General features: G+C 48.1%; 1 protein-coding gene and 1 long non-coding RNA gene across 6 annotated transcripts in view; one reads left to right on the top strand and one right to left on the bottom strand.

Moving 5' to 3' along the window:
• The window catches only part of samd11 (sterile alpha motif domain containing 11), a 44,104-nt gene extending 40,574 nt beyond the window's left edge, over positions 1–3,530 (bottom strand). For all 5 annotated transcript variants that reach the window (XM_040192214.2, XM_040192216.2, XM_078093086.1 and 2 more), the window contains exons 1-2: positions 1,844–3,530; positions 777–868 (exon numbers count right to left, since the gene is read on the bottom strand). In XM_040192214.2, the coding sequence (XP_040048148.1) occupies positions 777–868; positions 1,844–2,543 (792 nt within the window). In that variant the 5' untranslated portion in view covers positions 2,544–3,530. The remainder of the gene's footprint in view (positions 1–776; positions 869–1,843) is intronic.
• LOC120828706 (uncharacterized) lies at positions 3,525–5,353 on the top strand. Its single transcript, XR_005713575.2, has 2 exons — positions 3,525–3,731; positions 3,947–5,353. It is a non-coding gene; the product is annotated as an uncharacterized LOC120828706 (long non-coding RNA).
• Positions 5,354–23,446: the final 18,093 nt, after the last annotated feature.

Raw genomic sequence — 23,446 nt, 5'->3', positions numbered from 1 at the left:
GTGTGAACAGATTTAGCGACGGTGAGCCGGCGGCGCGCTCCCTCAAAGCTGACACACAAACAAACAGGGAGGCGATGCTGTAATCGTGACACACCTGCGAGGCCTGCAGGGTTTGGCATTGTGCCCCTGGCCCGGGGACCCGCGGACGGGGGGGGGAGGGCGCACTAGGCAAACAAAAGTTCAGCCGCCAGGTGAGGAAACGGGATACGACGGGACAGAAGAGTCCGACCAACGGCGCCTAACGTCAAACGGCCACACCGGGCGGCTCAATGGCTCCGGATTAAAAGGCGGTTTGATACTCAGCGTCAGTGAAAGGCTGAAAGTGGATTTGATATTCATGCTGAGAAAGATTACCATCAAAGTTGGCGTGTGTGCCCGTTAGGGTCTTGATCACCAAGGTTACAGACAAAGACAGCGCTCCGATCCACACTCACCCACTGTTACTTGTACGTAAAGCTGGGTGACACAACACAAACACGTAGAGGAATGAAGTACGCCTCTTAACTTATTCTAAATGAATAGGAAATGTGGGCCATTTAGGAAAAAACAGTACAGATTAAAAAGACTATTATGGTATTCATCACAGCCAAGTCAAAACAAGACATTCGCATCCTCCAACGATGAGGCAAATTCTTGATTATTTCTTCCATGTTCTATGTGATGAATATCCAGAACAAAGACGTCGTCCCCAACGTTACTTTAAAACTCGTTTCCCACACAGCTAAACAAATCAACCCTACAAGTACACACATGTAACACCAATACAATGTTCTTACCACTGGAGATGAAATTCGACAACCTGGACAATCACAGATCGGCGGGTGCACCTGTAAGATTCCTTTGGACATGAGAGTCTTGAGACTTTTCCCTGGAAAAACAAAGAAGAAAAGAGTAAATATCAACCACAGCCAGCAAACTCATCTCCTCCATGACAGGCAATCAACTCGCTTGAGAATGGCCCCTTTTCTTCATCCCACACTGTCGGGACTCAAAAGTCACATGTTCTCTGAAGGTGTCTAGTTATGCCTCAACTTTTCGGTCCTGAAGTTGAGTTCTTTGCCTCGGTCGTAGTGTAGTGAGCCAGAGAGACAGCAGCCTACTGTCATCTGTCTATAGGAATCGGTGCATTAAACTATTAGGCTACCATCTTTGACCTGGGGGCGACACCCTCCCCCAACACGTCTTAACGCGTGTCAGTTCTGCCTGAGTAACCTTGTGTGCGCGTGGGTTTGCGGCGAGGGGGGGGGGGGGGGGGGGGGGTGAGCAGCGCGCACCATGCGGAATTATGGTTTAAAAATAATGTGCAAATGTCCACACATAAGAGTAACGGAACAGTATCACTACTGCTGTCAAGGTTACACCCACAGAACCCCTCCATGGATAAACGCAGATAAACAGATGAGCCAAATATTTAGTTGAGAAATGGAAATGTTTGCGGAAAAACACGTCTTCACATGTATCCAAAACAGTGTCGCTGAGTTGACAAACTAACGCGTTAATTTAAAAATACAGGATACTGGAACATGGCATGCGATGCGTAAAAGTGCCGCAGCACCAACCGGGACGATTCATCCAATAATGAAGTAAATCACATCTCAACTATCGCGCATCAAAGTCTATTCGTCTAACGTGTCACCTCGGTCACGGCGCAGCCTCAACCAAGCGCCCGGTTTGGCCAAAACTCTTGTGTCCGAGCCGCGGAGGATCTGTCACCATGCGCACCGACCGCTGGAACCCTTTCACTCCGAAACCCGGCAACCCAACTTTGTGTCCGCAATAAGCAGCGCCCGAAAAAAAGTTCTACAAAAAAACGAGCCGTGAGAACGGCGACGGCTGTCCTTACCTTTGTGTCTAATACTGCGTTTCCAGTCCTTGGCGGTCTCGCGTCCACTGACAAACTGGAACTCGTTGGGGGTGAGCCACTCGCCCCTGTATTTGATCGAGGGTCCCTTACTGCCTTGACACAATTTGTTGATATAAAGCAAAGCCTTGTTTTCGCCGCACTCCACCTCGATGCACGGCTCCCCGTTGTCGAAGAAGGGCTGAAAGTCGGGGATGGAGGAGAACCTCTCCAGCATCAAGTCGTCCGTGTGGTGGTGGAGGTGCTGGTGGTGCAGCGCCGAGTCGTGGAGCCCCAAGTACGCGCGGTGATGGGCGAAAATGTGGTCGTAGGGCGGCGGGTGCGGGGTCACCACGGGCATGGCGGCGGCATTTAAAGGGGCCAGGTATTCAGACCGGTTGAACGCGGTCAGCGCCATGTCGTCCCCGTCCAGCCGCTCCTTCTTGATCGCGGGCATGTTCGCGGGTGCCGAGCGCCGGTAACAAGTGAGGAGCTGCTCGCCCGATCCAACTTCAGCGTCCTCTCCGGCTGCGAGTGGGGCTGAGCCAGACTTGGAGACGCGCCGCTTGGTTTTACGCAGAGACCCCGCGTCGCCGTGAGACAGCGGTCTGGTGAGGTTGCCGGATAGATTCCCATTCAGTAGTTTCCAGCTCGCAGCGGCGGCAGCGCTCTCTGCCAGCCTCGCAGCTTCCACCTCCCACATTTAATCACACTCGGTGTGTTAATACCTGACATGGTGAGCCCTGCGCGCCGGACATTGTGTTACCTGTGGTGACCGTCACCAATCGCAGGCGGCGCGTCTTTTTTTTTGTTCTTCTTCTTTTTGCCTTTGGGGAAATCAAAAGTAGCCTGGAGATTTTTTTTTTTAAACGTATATATATTTAACGAGTGGATGCGACATTTGTAGTCGAATGTGCCGTCTTCGAAAACAAGCACGTGGATTCGGTTATGGGGAGTTTACATGTGGCCAAAAACCAAATTCAACGACGGTGAAGACAATAAAAATAAAAACTGATGATACATTTCTACTGTTCCTCAAAACAATGAGTGGCATGTATCGTTAACCAGAACCACAAGCCAAACATACCGGGCTCAATATTCTTAAGTAGTATTTGCTCGGCATTAATACAGTTGGAAGTTTGCAAAGAGTTGTTTTTTAACCCCTGTGTATGTCGTTGGAGTCACGCTGAAGTTCACAGACCCCGACCAAACAAGATTTGCACTCTCCGCCGCTTCTCAACTTGGCCCATTTAAACAGCGGAGGCTCGGCGGGAGCCGCGCAGAGGAGGGGGGACTGCGAGGGGCGGCGCGTCGGTGCGTAAAATGGAGGGACGGCATTGCGAGAGCATGAGGAAGTTAACGGTCATATTGCAAATTTATCCAAAACTCGTTATAAAAGCATAATAGTTATTAAAAGTCCCCCCCCCCCCCAATATGAGATCATACATGTATTCATTTGCGATATCAATACACACATTATAATTATTTATTATATCCCCCACCTCATATGTAAAATAACAGGCATAACCACTCAATCTATATTATTTTCAACTATTGCTGATCTTTGAAGATTTACTTAATTTATTATACTTTTAAGTTTTCACTATATGTTTTCTATACTCTGGGGCTAATAAAGGTTTGATCTTAATTAGCGTTAAGACCACAACACGCGTTTTATGACTGGAGTGACCCATGAAACAAATACTAACCAGTTCAGTCCTGAGTTTGGGTGGACATTTGTCCAAAATTTGATATTTGCTGCGGCAATATTCATGAGAATGAGAGAAACTTGAAGGTCAAAGTGCCCTTGACCTTTGACCTGTGAAATGGGACCAGTTCATCCTCGATACAAGTTGGCCATTTGCGCCCCATTTGAAGAAATTCTCTGCAGGTGAGATATAATATTCACAAGTTGAACTCTTTCTAGTAAAAGCTGAACTTCAATGTATTTTGTTTTAATGTTGGGTTTCAATCAAGATAAAGAATATTTCAAAAGGAAAGTTACCAAATATCGGCTACCGTTATATTGCAAGCGCTTGTTGCTTTAAATAAAAGTAAAACCTCCTCAGCCTGGAACCACATTTTCTGAAAGCACTTTCTCTCCAGACGGTCTGCAGGTTACGTTCCCCTGAGCTCCTGGAGCTTGTGAGCAGGACCACATCTGACCCCCATCAGTGGAGAACCACCCAGGTGGAGCCACCGCCGACACACGGAATAGCCATTCCAGCAGCGGAGGTGGGGTCCAAAACGCCGTGGATCAGGGGCCTATAAATCAGGCCAAACTGCCACTGACACACACACAGGAAGGAGGCCCGCCACACCGCAGGCGGAAGCAGAGTACGGGGAGGCGAGAGACCACAGCCTGGCCAGAACCAGTATGATGCCAGCAGCCGGCACAGCAGACACTTAGAAAAACACACGCCAGCTACCTCCCCAGAGACAGGGACGGGCCGAAGACGGACATTATTCCTCCTGGGAATGAAGCTGGGACTTGTGATGTCTCAAGGGAATGTAATGGAAATTGGTTGATCAGGAAGACACCAAGACATGTCTTACACTTACTACTAAAGAAAAGTAAAGGAAAAAAGGGACCTGGAATCACTTATCCAAGAACTAAGCTTTAAAGTTGAACTGTTTAAAAAAAAAAAAAAAAAAAAAGGCAACATTTTTCAACCAAACAATTATGTCACTTCTTGCGATGTTGGTGAGTGTTCCAACCGGCAGGGACATAAATCATGGGCTGCTGACATTTACGGCGTGTGTTTACAAACCCGTTTTCCAGGAAGTGGAACACTACAGACGAGAAGCGGTTTGATTCTCTCTTTATCAAACCAGCCCTCGCCACATCGAAATGTCTCGATGGAAACATCGTGGACGTGTGCGTTGGTGCCGGAGGCTGCAGCGCAGGGAGATCCCTGATGAAACTGGTCATAAAGGGGACACCCGCCCCCACAGCCGGCTTTGACTCATTGGACCATCGCGGAGGTGTTCCCCAAACTTCTACAGTAATGACACAATTGTTGCGGCGCACAGCTGAACACATTTTTCCATCATCGCTTTCATAAAACCGATTGATCTAATGTGGAAACCTTATTTAACATGTGGTTCAACCTTTTCTTGCTTATTTCACCATTGTGTGGCACAGTTCTGAGTATCTAAAAAGAAACCAAAAACCAAGCACAGAAATAAAACTAAACCTGCTCATACATCTGGTGAATTTACAACGAATTAGGAAATATCAGTAACCGTGTTACAGTCACACGCACCTTGTTATGACTGTTATTTTGGTTATTATGTGTCCCTCACATGTCACACCTGAAAGACATACCAACATGTTGACCAGTTTAGTGCAGAGACATTAGCCTGCAAGCATTGATTCCAACAATCAGGTCCTTTTAGTGATATCTGTGATACAACGTGTAGATTCCACAGAAAGACTGATGAATTAGGAAGAAAAAGTTTTCCTTTTACTCAAATGAAAAACCTGAGGCTAATAAATATTAAGAGACTTGATTAGCTGGTTCCTTCCATTGTGTATTATTTTATTATGTTACATTAATGTTCACATACAGATGTTACACTGTCGTCAACATCACAATGTGTTTAGTCTATATCTCAAGATAATTTAATTGAACTTACCTGTCTTTTTGACAGTTTATGTTTATATACCTTTTCAATGAAATGGACTTCATGTTGCGGAAAAGTGAACTGAAAGTTAAACGAAAACGATACCGCTAAAATGAATGGTAACGATGACCTCTTGAGTCTTGCTTTCGGCATTTTATTCCACACTGGAAGAACATTTCCCCATTCTAAGAACATACTGACAATTAGAACTGTTTATAGTGATTGGCAGTTTACAAATGCAATGCAAATCCGTTGTACTGCAGTAGCATGGATACAATATTCACAGGCAAAGTATGGTGATCAACTATGATGATTATTGTCATTATTGATTAATCTGTATGTTCTTAATATCATTTAGCCCATTTAGAATGTTGGCAGAGTCTAAAAGTGTCCATGCAACACAACTCCAAATGTATGTCATTTTACAACAGTCCAAAACACAACAATATCTGATTTATATAAGAAAAGCACATTTTGTCAATAGAGGTATCACCACTGTTGGGAATTCTTTATCAATTAATATTAATTGAGCACCAATGGAGGATCTCAAACCATTTGTAGGTGTCACAAAAGCACAGCGACAGGACTGAACTTGGTAAACAATCCAACCATTCGGACCAGTTCACCCCTCATTCCGAACTCAGTCTGAAAACTAGAAAGTAAAAATGTCGAGTTCCGGCTGAAATCCTCTCCGTCCTCGACCTCGCGTTTAACGTCCATTCCTTTGCACCGCCCGCCGGTCGGGAAACCCCCTGCCGCGGCCCCCGCCCCTGCGCCGTTGTTGGCGGCGGCCCCGGAGCCGCAGCGCTGCCGGCGGGGGAGAGAGGTAATAAATAACCCGGGGAGAGGAGCGGAGACCGCCGGGCGGTGCACAGTCTGACCTGACAAATACTCACTGGAAAACCATCAGAGAGAGAGAGCCCACCCCTGGCGCTTGGAGCCAGCCCTTCAGACATGAGCTGCAAAATATATAGGCCCCTGCCCCTACTGGAAAAAAAGAAAGGAAGACAGACGGACAGAAGCGTCTCCGTCTCAGTCTCCCCCCCCCCTTCCCTTCGCTTTCCTCCCCCCCTTCCCGCCATCCACACCCAGACACCGCCGGAGACACGGCGAGAGTAATTAACTATTTAAAGCAGAGTATGAATTTCTTTAAGAGGCCTACGCAGTCCGTCTCTTCCAATTTCCCCCAAAGAAATAAAGCCAAGAGCAGATAAAGTCGCTGCAGGAAGTGGCCTGAAGAAAAAGGAAACTTATGTTTTGATTAATGTGTTTAGTGTTTATGTTCATGCCAATTGACACAAGTTCAACTTATATAGATTTTTCAAGAGCGTAGTCTAGTTTCAGGAGCCAGTTTAGCCAAATGACAAACTAGCATATTCAATTATAAATACCTTTGCATGAAATGATTTTGTGTTTAGTCACTGACAATGCCGCTCTTTTAAAATGTGTTCCTATTAGCCAACTAGTATGTCGGTTCAAACACAATTCAGTCTGCAGCCTACAAATCACGGTACTTCGAACAACACGCACAAATCCGAAAAAAAGGGCAGGATGTGAAGAAAACACTCCTTCTAGCGTGACAGTATCGCAGGCAGGACCTTTATCCTTCAATACCATCACTATGGTCCATGTTTTGTTTCTGTGTGTTTGACTTTTGTTCACGGGGGAGGAAGCCAATGACTCGAGATGTTTTTTGAACTTTTCACCTTTGTGTACAACTATTGCCGGGACCCGGAAGTAGCCCTCTTTTTTTCTGGCCTCCATCTGGAACATCATGACAGCGTGCGGCGCAAATGACCTGCAGCACGTTCAGCCTGTCGCTAGACCGAGATGTCCCCTTCAGACCAGCTCACACGTGCACAAAGCTGATTGTCAGACTTCGAGCCTCTGAACGACGGAGCAACGTACTGACGTCAGCGCGGCCACCGTCGAGCGGAGCTCCACTTCTGAAAATGCTTGTAGGGTCTGAAGACTCGTGTTTTTTTTTTTTTTTAGACTTCTATCATCACTCAAATGAAGAGCGGAATTTAATTTTGCTTACATGGCAAATTGCTCTTGCGGATCCACAGAAGATAATCCATGAACCTGTTTGACAAGGAGACACTGTGAAAAATTGACTTCCGTTGTATCGATGTGGAGGTAAAGAAGGTTTGGAGATGAACGAGAATCGCTGGGTAAAAATGACACGGCCACTACGGTGTGACATGTCAGGCAACACGATCGTTTAGTCATGGCAATAGAAACACTTGTTTCTAACGTTACAATCAAACAATTAGCCAAACAAAAAATAGCAGGTCTGTGACACAAACTGCGGTCTCCTGTGTGAATTGTAAGCGCCGCCCTCGCACACCCCAGACCTCCACGACCTCACCTCTGCCCGACCATGTCAAGGCCCAATTACCTTCTCCAGCACGGATATAATGTACCCGAAATCTGTGTCACGATGAAGATGTCGCATAACCAACCCATTACTGTGGCTACATTTCACATTTCTTCGCTGGGCGTCACGCTACTTATTATTTCTGCAGTTTGATCAAATCAGAGTAGAAACAGGCAGACGGCGCCTCTCGTTTCACGCCAACCTCCTTTTGTAGTCATTAAAACTCGTTAAATCTATTCGCTCCCCTGCTGCCTTTTGCTGACTCATTCCCGTGTTATCTGGACATGATACTTCTCAGGGGTCCCGGTCGGGGGATTAGCTCTCCTGAATTGGAATTTGTGGAATTTAATATCCGCAAAAGTCTGTGGGCTTTGAGTGTGCTTAGCAGTTAGCAGACACGGAGAAACATCATTAGCAGGGGTAGAAAATGTAGATTAGAGAGCTGAAATTCTGACGAGAGAAACAACTACTTTCGGCATTTCAATTCCCTCCATCTGGTGAAGGCGCTAAACACCACATCGTATTTCAAAACTTTTCATTGGTAGTGTGTGTCTCTAATGTCTCAGCTGTGCCGTCGCTGAACACCAGCAACTGCCTTTTTCTCCAAAACGGTTTAAGTCAAATTTCCCCTTCGTTTTAGGTTTCAAAACATTTTCAGTGTACGGCCCTGTAAGCGCAGACAGACCTGGGTGTTATTTATGTGGTACGACCTCGGCCTTAAGCTAAATCTTCACCTAAGCACCCGACCAAAAATGTCCACCAAGAAAGAAAAAAACCCTTTAAAAACTGAACTAGCGTGGGACCAACGCGGTCCTCTAACTCCAAAATGTCAGAGTTGGCAAGCAGAAAGGGTAACATTAGACCCTGGCGGGCGCGCAGGCAGCCGGGGGTCGAGGCGACGGCGTGGAGGAGGAGGAGGAGGGGGAGGAGGGGGGGAGGAAGGGGGGGGGGGGGTGTTATGCTGTCGTGGCGGCGCCCTTGGCCTCCCCCGGCGGATCCGGGGGGGTCAGGCGGCTGTCTGTGATCCCACACAGCGGCTCTTCCACATGGGATTTATTTTCTTGCTGGATGGGCAGGCAGGCGGCCCAGGAGGATTCTCATTTTAGACCAGCGTCTGTGGCTGTCAACGCCAGCCGACAGAGGCGAGCGGACACCCGACCCCGAGTATCCTCCCTCAACACTCCCCTTTGGACCTTCCCCTCCTCCTCCTTCTATTCCCTGTTCACACACAAACGCACAGCACATGGCCAGTGCACGCGCACACACACGCACACACACACACAAACACCGAAAATAAGGACTTCACAGCTTCTCATTTTGTCTAAATTAAACCCGAGGTGAGAAATAATGAAAATTAGAAATCCTTCATGACTGTTTACTCAGTGCTCACTTCAGTAGTCCTTAATCTTTGGTCATAAAGCACCGTGGTGAACTCAAAGCTTCCACGAGCGATGAGCCAGGTCTAGCAAAAAATGCACAGCGTCTCCCCTTCCTCCCCAGCGCCGTTAATAATTTGTGCAGTAAAAGATAGCGTGCCTCTCCGAGTTTGTGGGAGTTATTGGCACAGTATTCCCCGCCATATTTGTGCGAGGCAGTGATAGGAACATAAATTATTTCTTATCTCTTCCGCAATCCATTTTTCAAAGGCCTCACTCGGTGTTTGAAGGGTAGCAGCACCAGCAGCCGGAGCCCAGATAGCGAGCTGCATTAGCCTCCAAGAGATCCGACTTGGTGATCTCAAGCAATTCAACAAGAACCTAACTCATTGATAGGGGCAGTATCGTTAATGACCATAACTTAATACCAAATTAGGCCACTAGAACCCAACAAATGCATTGCAGAATAATTGATGATCAAAGTGGGAAGGACTTGAAGATTAAATTAGGTTTGATAAATTCAATTGTTTCTAAAAGTGGATCAAAGCGGACTCAGTGTGCGCCAACATTTGAAAGAATTACCACTACATTGTTATTTTTGTGAAAAAGCTTTTGTAGGAAGTTCAAAAATCTTAAATGAGCTAAGCTCCGTGCATTGAACTGATGAAAAATGATCCCTTTCTAAAAAAGAGCCAACAACAGCCAACAACCTACACCGAAGAGCTGCCTACGTGCTCACTCACAGGACAACAGACACAGATTGTGCATTCTGAATCGCGCCAGAAGCACGATCAAAGTCCCTGGACGTCATGAGCCGCTTCTAGTGATCGCCAAAGCCCAAGAGTGGGTCTCTCTGTAGAAAAAACAAAACAAAGCGCTAGGAAAGTTGAGAAAAAATGTAAAATAAATAATCACAATGACTGAGAAAGCTGATCCAGACCCACTGAAACCAACATCTCTTTGGGAACCTTCAGCTATTTAGACACATTCGGTTCATGTTAATTTGCAGAGAAGAAATTATAAATGATAAATATCAAAAAGCTCCTCTGCAAAGCATTAACGTCTGCTTGCAAAGAATAAACCCTCGCTCTCCAAGCAACTATTGATTTTTTTTTTTCCCTGTGTGATGTGAAACCAGCAATCAGCACTGCGGTTCAAAATAGCCCTGAAACCGGAGCCGAGACGTCGATGAGTCGCCAACACATTTCAATTAGCAAGCCGCCCTGGCCGATCTCTCCCCCGGGGCACAAAGTGCAGAGGGTCGGGCACGCCCAGCACGAGCCCACATATGGTCCCGAGTTGGCTTCGATGGATCTGATAAGACACGAGGGCAAATTTGTACAATCAAGCATTTCTCCACTTTCTCCATCTTTTCAAAGTAAAAAAAAAAAAAAAGTATGTATCGAGAGGTCAAACCAACCGCAGCCTCTAAAAGAGTTTGTTTGACACGGGTCGTTTCCGCTGGAGACACAGGCGGAGCCGCCGGACGAGCCGGAGCCAGAAACCGCTCACTTCACATGACTTTGAGATGAGAAATAGTGGTCCGCCAACTGTTTAACTTATATTTATGCAAGTAGCCCTTCCAGAAAACGTGTTCCCGTGGCGATAGCATCAATCGCCTAGAGGAGGAGTGACTATCCAGTGCTTAACGTTCTCTACTTCTGGATCTCCATTGTCAGCTGCTTTACTAAATCTATATTTTAGATCCTCAGAGCGTTTTTATGAAGAACCTTTTTATTCTTTGACATAAGAGTACAGAGTGTCCCATCTAATCCCATGCAAGTTGGTTCTTTGGGAACTTAACAAGTTTAATGATTGCGGCAAGAAGGTAAAAATATGGATTGAGAGCTGAAATTTGTCATCATAATCCTGGTTAAATCCAAATGTTATCCAGGCAAAGTTAGTTGGTTCTCTCTCTCTCTCTCTCCCTCCCTCCCGCGTTGGCAGAGTGTGTGTGTGTGTGTGTGTGTGTGTGTGTGTGTGTGTGTGTGTGTGTGTGTGTGTGTGTGTGTGTGTGTGTGTGTGTGTGTGTGCGCAGTTCTTTCTCCAGTGAGGGGCCAGGGGGGTTATGGTGAAGCCACGGGGCCACAGCGACAACTCGCCGCCCCCCCTCACAGCCCACAGCACCTCTCCGGCCTCTTGCTCCTCGCCTGGCTGGCAGCCCTGCATCAGGCAGACACACCACTCGCTTCACCCCCCCCACCCCCCCCACCCCTCCGGGCCCGATCAATACAGCTCTTCGCCTTTCATCTGACCAGAGCTTTGGAGGAGCCGCACTTCCTGAAGAAAACCCAATACAGCACTCCCTCTATTCTCTCCGTCTGGGAAAAGTGCGTGTGCGCCGGTGCTTGTCTACATGTGTTTGTGAATGTGTGGGTGTAAGAGAAGGAAAAGGTTTTGTTTGGGTTGAAACACGAACGAATCAAAAGACGGTTTCCTTGACGGGCATCTACGGGAGGGATGGAAGCGGTTGTGTTTGATCCGTGCAATATGAAAATTGCTCTGCAAGGACGCCTTGAATCAGAGAAGATCCTCCACGCTCATTTAATGGGTAAATTACCTGTCGGCCGCTGGGTGAAATAATATATAAATAATTTTACCTGGGCTGATGGGAGAGAGAAGTTGGAACATCCTCGTAAATACTTCAAACGCTGCAGAGGCAACATTAATTTCACTCTAAATTTTCTCCTCAGCTTATCCAACAGCTTGCGGTGATGGGTGAGAAATGGGGGTCTTAACTCCCCCTTCTCTGCTTATCCACCCGATTCCTCTGCTCTTTGTTGTGAGGGGGCGACTGAACTTCCTCACTCAGCACCCAGGTGTTAAACAAGAGGGGCTGCTTAGGTCACAGAGAGGTCAGGTGAACACGACACCTCCCGGGACAGAAAATAGTTTTATGACACTATTTAACAAAATGAGCTCATAACAGAAGTCTTTTCAAAAAACAATGAAACCACGATAAATGACCAAAAAAGAAGAAAAAAAAACTCTTATGTTAACTACCTGATATAAATATTACATAATATCAGAGCAAACCTTTGTTAACTTACGTTGGTTGAATAAAGGGTTTGATGGTGTTAAACTGCGTTCCCATGATGCAGTGGTTTAGCTTGAGTTTAGTAAAAGGTAGCTAAAAAAATCCATCCCTTTGACACAGTTAGTTGCAGATTAAATAAGGAGCCTTACAGACTTTAACTTCTTATTTAACTACATACAGTGACAACGTACGAATGGATGATCCATGCTTGATTCTTACCTGGGGTTAACGCACACGCCTTCGCATGGCCCACCCACCGGCGACGCTCCACTCAGGAAGTTGTGCGAACAGATGTTTAGTCTGCCCTGAGCGGCGCACTGCCGTATGTTTTTATTGGCCCTCTGAATTCACTGGCTTTCCACAGAGAAACCACCGCCTTGGTCAATACGTCCCGGCCCACAAAAACACACACGCCAAGCCTTTGAGGTAGAACGTCAAAGGGCGGAGGAGCAGGGAAGGGGACGGAGGTAGGAAGCAAGCGAGCTGCTGTAGGAGGCCGAATAAACAAAGGAGTGCGGCCACCGAGGATCGGCGCATTGTCGCGCCTTAGATGACTCAGCGCTGGAGGAGTGGAGAGACAGTGCTCTGTCCCAAACAGTCTCCAGACTATCGGAAATAGGCCCGTTAATCGCTAACCGATGGCAACCAAATGTCAAGTGAGGGAGGCGACTGTTAGGCGGTCGGAACGGATTTTCCCAGTCGAGACATAAAAAATTCTAAACGTGGGTTCTGGCACGTGACCAGAGTACATACAAATGAAAATGTTAATGAGCTGATAGCAAGCAAGCTTCTGGTTTATCTTTTATTTATCGATTTATGCATTCATGTAGGTGTGTTTCCTGCAGAAACATTTCATGCTGCATTCATCAGGGTCAAATTCAGGAAAATAAAATTATACTGTACTTATTACGATTATTTTGGTGTTCTTATAAAACTGTTGCTTTTCACGCAATTTTCCCAGGGACCATCTGTTCACTGCGCGTGATAAATGACTGCCGGTAAGACGCCCCGGCTTAAATGCAGCCCTGCTCCCTGGTCTGAGTCAGGCGCAATTTAAGAACACCGACTGTCGGGGAAGCCGGGGCGGGTTTGGGGCCGGGAGGAGGTGGGGAGGGGCTCCAGGAATGCACGGCAGGGCGGCACAGTGAGGATCACACGGGCCGGCGCGGGGCTGATTAATGCGCGGGGGAACGAACGGGAAGGAAAACAAGCCGATAAATCAGCCACCGGGCCTCTATGCTAATTGTAATTGAAATGAATTTGTCTGGCCCATAGAGCAGATTCCAACTGCTATCGACCAATAGTGCCCAAGTCATCCAAGGGAAACGATACCGAGAGTGCGCCGTGTCCGTGGATCACCGGTACCACGGGGCTGGGGTTTGGGTTTGTGTGAATATAAAAGGCGTTTTGGTAAATAACAATCGCCTGGTTACCATGGCAAATGTTACAATGCAGCGGTTATTCAGGGTTCAGGCTCATTTGACTTTTGGCCACAGTTTAGACGTGAGCTAAATTGAGTCACGGCTGCAGAGGGGAATCAATCCCGAGGTTGCTTTGGCACGGGCTATTTTTTTTTTTTCTTCTGCTGCCACAAAACAAACAAGTGTGAAACATTACCTGGTGAGGTTGAGAAAAGTTACACAACCTGCATTTAGTCAAACGTAGTGCTGAAAATCGTCATGCATAAAATGTGGAGATGTCAGCCTTCCAGCCTGCGTCCACAGGCGAGCAGGCAGCTCCCTCCTCATTAACCCAGCCGCTCACCAACTAATTGGGACGGGCACGGACCTGTGAGCGCAGGTGTGTATTCAAAATCAATTGAATTTGAGGATATGTCCAATAGTTCTGAACAAAAGGCCAAAAGCTGCTATGGTTTTTTGATTCAATACATTCTGCAAAGTCCAAACAAAGAGCCTTTTAAATGACAACTGTAAATCATCACAGTTCTGAGCTTTTCGGCCGATAGCCAAGCAGCACAGTACAGCACCGGCATCTAGTCACAAAGCGGTTTATTTTTACAGACCAAGTGTATCGTCTGAGGCCACGATATATTTCTAGAATAGATAACGCTTAGAAAATGAACAACCATGTTCAAAGCAAAAAGCAAAAGCAGTCCCGAAGAGGGATCCATGTGTTGAGCACCTCTGCTGCTTCTCTCTCTGGGACTCGGTCTCCATTTTGTGATCCAATAACATTCCCCCATGAGACTGCAAATAGCATCCAAACCTCGCTGCAGGAAAAAAACAAAACATCCCCCTCCATTCAGGCGCAGAGGAATACCAAGTGTCATAACACTCCGTACCCTCGTCGGGGCATTCAAACGACAGCGTGGCCACGCGTCACACACACACCGCTCCCACTGCGGACCACGGAAGGTGTCCGTACAAATTGTCAGCACGAACTGTGCGGTGATGAGTTTTTGCACGTGGGCCGATTCTCCGCCGTTTGAAATCGCTTGAGACGGTTCCGCGCGCCCTGCGACAAACTACACAACAAGCGTTCGCCCCCGCAATTTCTAGCTCTTTGAACCCTGTGGCTGCAACGAACAATAGGAACAAAGCGTTGTTTTTCAATTGTCTGTGACAGTGTGGGCTGCTCGGCGCGGAGGCCTTCGCCCTCACTGCTGGGGATGTGGCAAACGAGGCAGAGCAACACCGAGGAGCCTACAAGACGACCGGGGGCCTTTCTCTGCCTGCACACTCCCTCCGCCAACCTACCCCCCCCCCCCCCCCATCCTTCCTCTCCGTCAGGAATCTATATTTCATAAGCGAGCTGTGGAGCTCCAGTGCCCAATTATCAGCAGATAAGGCGCAGGAAGCCCTGCAGCGCCGGCACGGCTATTTAGACGGGGAGGGGGGGGAGGAGGGGAGGAGGGGGGAGCTGGAGAACGAAAGGCAGGCAGGGACCCAAACCCCCCAGGGGCACTTCGCCCTCGCCACGCTTTTTTTTTTCCCTTCCTTCCCTCTTTTTTCTTTTCTCTCCCTCGCTGACAGCCTCCCCCCCTCCCTCCCCCCTTCCTACCTTAGCGGCAGGGTTCAATTAGTGCCGGCGGCGGCAAGCACCCGCAGCCCCGCTCAGCCCGGGAGCCGGAGCCTCTATCAGCACACACCAACAACACGCAAGGCTGAGTCCAACTAGCGAACTGACGTCAAGGCAAGTTCTATGTTGGCCGCACACATGCAGGCACGTGTTCACACACACGCACACACACACAAGCTGAGAGGCTTTTGGTATCTCAACCCTGAGCAAAACAGCAATATATTAAATTTAAGGTTAGAATCGAGGTAAATTGTTCTGTTTTTTTTCCTAAATCTACAACATGTAGGTGAGAAATATTCCACTGCTAGCTTTAAAACCTCGACGTCTCCGCAGAGATACGTTACTCATATTCATCGTTGTTCATGATCACTTTGTACTATATTTTGAAATGATGGAAATTCCTGTAATTTTACCGTTGGTCAGATGCTGCCCCGTCGGACCGGCGCTTTTAGGTCAAGACTTTTCACACTCTTCCGTGGCCCCCGGACCTCTATTAGCAAAGGGGTAAAACTCCACGTGCACCTTGTATTTTCAGACCCCATCAGAAAAAAAAAAACACTCAAACCACCAATGCTGAGCAAGGTCGGCCAGGGGTCAGGCACAGCTCACGGATACGAGACGGATATCGATTTGCTGGGACAGGCCGTAAGCGCACACACACACACACACACACACACACACACATTCTTTCCCCTCCCCTCTCTACAGTCACAGGCCAGGCATCCGCCAATAGATCAGCCAGGGGCAGGAAACGGCCCGGGTCAGAGGGGACAGCGTGGTTTTTGTGTGTGCGTCTGTGTGCGTGTGTGTGATGATAAGACTAACAGCCTGCTGAAAGTTGCTCTCACCCGGAGCGATCCACGACCATAAGGCTGCGCCGATTCCCCCCCCCCGAGCGGCGCAGAAAAATAAAATGGCTCTCGCCAAAGAGTGATGGATCATTGATCTCACTGCCACTGGTGGACACGCACCTACAAGCACACGCGCAACACGCCGGCCTTCGTTAACGGTCGCTAATTGTTTCGTGCCACGCAGGTTGATGTTGTTTGTCAGCCCATCAGTCGGGAGTTGATCCTATGGAACATTTGTCACCGCAGGAGTTTGCGCGGGCGTGTGTTGTTGTCCCCGTTGCCTAGTGGCCTGTGCGAGGGGATCCGCCAAAGGCAGAGACACTGAGGACCGAGGCGAGCCTCCGGCCGCCCCGGGTGGACTGGAGGCTCAGCTGGAGTCTCGCACACGCAGCCTCGGCGGCGCATCGGTCGCCATGTGTGTGTGCACGTGCCATGTATGATTGCTGCGCATGGGTGAATAAGATAAGTGTATGCCTGAGTGTGTGTGTGCACGTGTGCGCAAATGTGCGTGCGTGCGTGTGTGTGTGTCTGAACTGTATGTGTGAGAGAAAGTCAGGGGGCAGTGAAGCGGAGGAGGGCAGGCAACGCTCCCAGGCATAGAAAGCAGGCCAACTCCATCTCCCACTACGGAGAGCTTCAAAGACACGGGGAAGTAAAACTAGAAATGGTGGAGCACTGCTGGTTGAATCAAGATGATCCGCTGTGTGGTATTGAAAATGAAAACTGCCTCACTCACCGAATCTTGAAAACAACGGCATATTTGTATTTTTTGAATGATAAAACTAGTTTCAGTAATGTTTGAAACTATGTCTGCATTTCGTTTCTGAATGAGGACGGAAGGTGTTGCTTTTTTGATTATGCAGGACGTGCAAAAAGAGGAAATAAAGAATATATGGTTTTCTTGGCCCCCGTCAGTATTTTACTCGTCTCCTGCTGCAGTCGCTCACCCGCTTTAACCTCAAACTACTGATCGGTCGAGTCGTTTTGACAGAGGGGAAAGGAACAACCCAAAGACAAAAGGTTCTGAGAGGGAGGCGATAGAGGCGAGCTGAACAGTGAGGAGGAAGTGAACTTCCCCCGCTGATGCTCTTGTTCCACGGTGAGAATCCCCCGGCCGGCAGCCTCATACATCTGGTTCCAGTTAGCTCTCGGCAGTGTGACGCGTTTCCTGTGCTGCTGCTGCTCCACGCAGCCACGGCCACGACGCAGCCCTCCAACGCCACGACAGCCAAACTCCCTGGAGATCCTTCAACCCACACCAACAACACGTCTACTGAAAGCAGCCACAGAAGGCTGGATCCTGGCATTTATTCATAACGTGATGCAGATCAATGTTGCTAAAGATTTTCAGAGGCCTGCTAAGGCGGCATGTTACAGATCTAAAGGACAAGGAGAAGTGATGGATCATATCTAGAGCTAGTTACTCTTAATCTGTGATTTCCAAATACGTGTCAACAATATTACATGTTTGTATCCAACAGAGTTGTGGTTCTTGAGAAGGCGAGCAGTGTGCTGGGGTGTCCTCTGGATACGGTGGAGGTGGTGGGAGACATGAGGATGATGGTGAAGCGATAATCCTTGATGGACGACCCCCCCTCAATCCCTCCCCTCATGCAGGACGCCCCGGCTGCTCCGTTCAGCTGCTTCAGCTACAGGCAGCTTCACCCCCGCTGTGAGAAGGTCCTTCCTTCCTGCTGCACAAAAGCTCTGCTCCAAGACCAAAGGAAACTGAAATACTGCGCAGTAAAAACAATAAATCTACTGTATATATACTATTTCATTTGTTTTTAGTTATTTTATATCTATTTTTATTACTGCTATTCATAACTCTTTGTATCTTGTTTTTACTGTCTCTGTGTGCACTTGGGATGCTGTATATTTCCCCGCTGGAAGAATGAAGGATTATCTTATCTTACCTCTTAAATATATATGTTTTTCAAATATTTATTTATTATAGACGGAAGTGAACAACAAACTGGTAAACTACTCCTTAGGAGCAAATGTTTATATCTGTAAGAACTGCCTGTCTGATCCAATTCAATACCTACCCTTGTATGAAAAATAACCGATAACGTGGAGCAGTGTAACACAAGGTAAACGTATGTTGTGATATTTTACTTATTTCAAAAACGTTTGTAGTAATGTGACAAAAACAGCATTTACTTGCTGTCACTCAAAAGGATTATTCGACATACAATCCACTGTGAGAGCCTGTTGGGAGGACGACAGTTGCTGCGTGTGGACTTGTCGGCTGCCGTCTGCTTCACGCACCGAGGTAAATTCCTGCTATCGCCGTTGACATGGCAGTAAAGTACCGAAGCCTTATTTTGATCCACAGTAACACTGCTCTCGGGTTTAAACTCTATTTTGACCTGTCAGTTTTGGGAGCTAACAGCACAGCATGTCCCCTCCACACAGCGGAAGACTGTAAAGTTTCCGTGCAACCACCCACCAAATCAGGCACAATGCCTCTCGATGAGGGGATTCCCTGTGTGGAGGAGTAGAAAAGGGTGACCCCAGAATGGAGCGGAGGTGCCCCATAATATCATGAGCCCACACAGCCTTGCTGCTCAGCCGGGGAGCACAGTAACCTCGTAGGCATCACCGGGGATTGACAGGTAGTGAAAGTGAAACGAGGGGGTGAGAGGAGAAAAAGTGCAATGAGGAGGAGGTGAAGAGACAGGAAGGAGCTTCTCAAAGGCTTTCCTGCGTTGGAGGGACTCCCTACACCACACAGGTTCTCTATAAACAGTACAAAGAGCATTCTCTGAAATCATAGTGCGAGTGGAAATTTACCAACTTCACCTAACTCAATACAAAGGCCGCTCCAGTCTAAATGTATGTGTGGTGTGCTGTATGATATATTGACACACAGTGAAGCTATACAAAATGTATGTAAAAGAATGCAAGTAATTTGCATTTATTCCCAACAAAACCCTCCCTATCGGTATCACATTTAGGCTAAAAACGTGTTTATTTAAGACTCAACTTTAATTAGAGCCAATCAGAGGTGAGCACGAGCAAACCGGGACAAATGAAAGTTTAAGGAGGCAGTATTGATTTGTGTGGAGGTCAGGGGTAGGTCACCCCTATCAGAGGATCAACAAACAGCCGCCAGCACCCTCCTCAGCTGAGCCAATCACTCTGTGACCTGGTCCACTGTTACCATGGCGAATGACCCTGAACCACACAGACCAAGTGCGCTTCTTACCGCGTGAAGGCAGCAAAGGTGGAGCAACAACAAATCCTCCACTAAACGCTGATAACTAAGTTGTCACGCTTCAATTAAGCCATGTTGTCTCTTTAAAATCACCAAATATCTGCATCACTCTTTAGGGCAAATGCCGTCGTTAAGTGACTTTCAGTAGCATCGTACTCTAATGATCCCATTTTGTTATATTTAAGATTTGATTTTGTATGAATTTGATATTTTTAACTATACAGACCAACCAAATCCTTCATGTCATTTCCTTCCCATGGTCATCTTGGCAGACTAAATCTCAGATTCTTCTCTTCACCCAGTCTTTCCATCTCTGCCCCTCTGACTCCCTCCCTTGTAGGCAGTGGTGGTAACCAAGCCTCTGGCAGTGAGTTCCTATCCTGCAGGAGCCCTCAGGTTCCAACCTGTCAATATAGCAGGCAGCTCTGCTGTGGCTCAGTTAACCTCCTCACCCACTGCAACCGCACCAAAGGCTGGTGTCCCTCTGCCAGACCAGAGACACGCACCCCCCCCCACCCACCTACCTCCCCAAACACACACACTGCTCCTTCAATCCAGCTCACCCCACGTTCAGATCCGTAAAGGCCAGCACCCTGGCAGCACCCCGGCAGCGACAGCAACCAATATGGCCGCCGACGGCAATTTTCTGCCCGCTGATGTTTTGGATGACGGTCACGTTGGAAGCACACAGCGGTAAAGAGGGAGAAGATACTGGCAGAAGGGTCTAAAGCCAAAAGGTTCCAGTTATCTGAATCAACTTCAGGGAGAGGAAGCGCGAACGGGAAGAAGAATTTTATGTATTTGAGTAATAGTGTGCAGAAAGACCGTAAGTCAACGAGGATGTTTGCAATGTACGCATGCACGTAGGTGTTACACCAAGCGTGGTAGCAAGCGTGTGGTAGCATGTCACCCCTTCCCTCACACACACACCTCGCTCTCTGTGCTTGACTGCAGGGCACCGCGGCTGTCTGCTGGAGCTCAGGTTACGGCCGACCGGCGGCACAGACTTTATGGAAGCCTCTCTCCCACAGCAACACTCCCCCCTCCGCACGGCTCCGGAGGAGGTATCGGGTTCCCGGATCAGCGCCGGCCAGGCTTGGCGCTGGCGGCAGCTTGTGATCTTGGGGGCCTGTGTGTGTGTGTGTGTGTGTGTGTGTGTGGAGCGGCGTGTGTGTTTTATCTCCCACTCTTTGAGGGTATCAGCACACAACACCGCTGTCTCCTGTAGGTATGTAGGTGTGATTTACGGAGATGCTTCCCTCACGCACATACGCAAAATCCAACCTCTGCTCAGAAGCAGCTAGAATGTTCTATACCGTGTTACACAGTCTCAGGCTCAATAAGCAGAGATGGAGAGTTTAAAACCTAAATGACAAAAAACAAGCACCAACAGTCCCCCAAACTATTTTCTACTCCCTACTTTGGTGGATCATCGGGGACATTGAACGTAAATGTATTATCTGCATTGCTAGGATTATTTTTTTTAATCTTCCGTGCAGTGGAGACACAAGTTCACATCACAATATGTAAGAGATAAATATGCTTTCCTTTGTTTCATTTTGGGGAACCAACCCTTTAAAAAACACCCCTCCACCGAGGTAGTATACTTCCACAAAGCTCATCATCCAAATAAAAAAAGAACGATGGGCCAGATGTCCAGAACACCAAATACTGGATGCTACACACTTTCTTAGATTGACCAAGCTCCCCTAGGGGCCCCAGAAAACATTTTACAACTACTAGACAGACGAACATAATGATGATGTGTCCCTTTAAGAAAAAAACTCCCGACTCCTTCACAATTCTAAAGAAGTAAACAGAATATCAACAGCCTTTATGTGGCTTCCGAATCCCATGATGCTCTGTCATCTGAGAGAGCAACCTGCTGATCTCGGCCCCTGAAAGGCTCACTGTGGTCCATTTGCAGGAGGACTTGTAAAGAAGGTGCACTCACAGGTCAACATGGAAAAGACCCCCTAGACGCAAGGACCGTGTGACGGTTCTGCCGCTGGCCCGCTTGCTAGCCCGGCATGGAACGGCACTGATGAATAATGCATGGGGACATCTGCCACCCCTGAATTATAGATCTGTGGAGGCCCAGCATATGGGAACAGCCCAGCAAGTGCTAATGGCTAACTCCCCACGACAAAATATGGGTTAGAGACATGCGTGTGCTAGTGGGGTCTTGCAACCTTTGAGTCGTGTGAGTGTAAGGTGGATTGTAAATGTGATTACTTCGATGCATGCATGCGTGTTTGTTTATACTGAGGGAAAGGCAAAGGCTCAGATACAAAAGCCAACAAAACCATTAACAAGTACCCAATTTAACGGACAAATGTATCAATGTGCTAAATAAACATGTCTGAGGGAGGATATCGTAGACTTTGAATTTAAGACATTCCTCATTGGGTTTCATTTTTCCCCAATCAAAAGGTCATCGTTACATTGCAATACGAAATGATTATTTTGCCAATTTCAGCTAAAACCGGAGGATGTGGCTTTAAAATAGCCTCAGTAACACTAACAAGCAACGGCTAGTGCTTTTTATGTAGGCTTCCTCTTGGTGGAGTACAGCCTGCTTGAATATTCTATATCAGTCCTTTCCTTTAAAGAAGCAGTGCGGGGGGGGGGTTGGAGGCGTTGCGGGGGGGAGTGTGTGTGTGTGTGTGTGTGTGTGTGTGTGGAGGGAGGGGTGGGGGTTCTTCCAGTCCAGTTAAGCAGGAGGCCTGGTCTGCCGGGAACTTGTTCGATCTCCGCCTTTCCCTCCAGGATTATCCTCTTATCGGCGCCCGCAAAAGCCAGGCTAAGAAGCGCCAGTAATTAGCCTATCTTTAATTAACGAGCATCCCGCTCCAAAACCACCCACGGTCCATGTCGGCTCCCGCTTGGAAGGCAGTCAATGTGGCGTGGAGATGAGTAGAATTAATCTTGTTTTTGTCTAAGTAAGAGAAAGTGAACGAGTAGAAAAGGCCAAAGTTCATCTTCAAGTAGTCGCAGCGTGCAGAACGCCCCTCACGCTCGCAAACAAGCCTTTCTACGCCGCGGGTTTCAAAGGGAATCCTGCCGCCCACCACTGTTCCACTTTGTTGTGCAAGTGTGTTTGCGGTGTGCACGTGTGCTCATTGGAGTGTGTATTCAAGTATGGATTATTGCACTCAAACGTGCTACCACTCACCATCGGTGTGTGATGGACTTGAATTTCCGCGCTTTACTTGAGCCTCCTCCAAAAACAACAATGGAAGAACATGTACGAGAAGGTCGAGACAGAAATTGCCTCAATGAAGTTAAGAAGGTAAACGGTTCACAACCCCACTCTCACCCAGACATTTTTAGAGAAGCCTCTCGACTGGAAGAAACTACTTACACCGTGGCATACATTGAAATACTTAGAATGAAGAGCAAACTCTTGGGTGCTATTGGTTTACTAATCATGGTGCTGATCAGAGGGAGGGCCGGGTCATCTGAAGGAGAGTGAGAGCCAGATGACGGACTGCAGATGAAAAGAGACAAGGGAAGGCGGTGAGAAAGAACCCCAATGGTGCCCTGGTCTGGCCTGGCACCACCATGGGGGGAGGGGGCGCGGCGGCCCCAGCATGCATACATTAGCAGTGCTTAGGCGCACTAATTGCTTCTCACTTAGACAAATCTCCTGCAAATCACGGCTGCGCCGCCAGCACTGCCCGAGCCCCCCCGGGAAGGAGAGACGGCAGGCAGGCGGACGGAACGAGAGGCAGAGGAGGAGGAAGAGGAGGGGGGGGTGGAGTGTGTGTACCAGAGGCGCCTTGGAGCAGGATGGAGGAGGAAGGAGAGGAGGAGGAGGAGGAAGGGGCGCTCCCAAGAGAATGGAGAGAAACGAAGAGAGAGGGAAAAAAAAAATGCTCCAACACTTCAAGAGCGCCGCTTTCTCTCTGCTCATCCATAGTCCAGGCTGTGCCCCCCCCCCCACCTCTTACACCCCTACCCTCAGAAGCCCCACCGCTGCTCCATCCCTCCTCCTCCTCCTCCTCCCCCTCTTCTACCAGCTCTCAGATCTCTGCTCTCCCCCCTCGCTCGCCCCTCCCTTCTCTCTCGCTCTC

Source organism: Gasterosteus aculeatus, chromosome 2 (assembly GCF_964276395.1).
Source record: "Gasterosteus aculeatus chromosome 2, fGasAcu3.hap1.1, whole genome shotgun sequence".
In the NCBI taxonomy this organism is placed as follows: domain Eukaryota; kingdom Metazoa; phylum Chordata; class Actinopteri; order Perciformes; family Gasterosteidae; genus Gasterosteus; species Gasterosteus aculeatus.
Note: the sequence above shows the minus strand (reverse complement) of the source record. Positions and strands in the feature narration are given on the sequence as shown.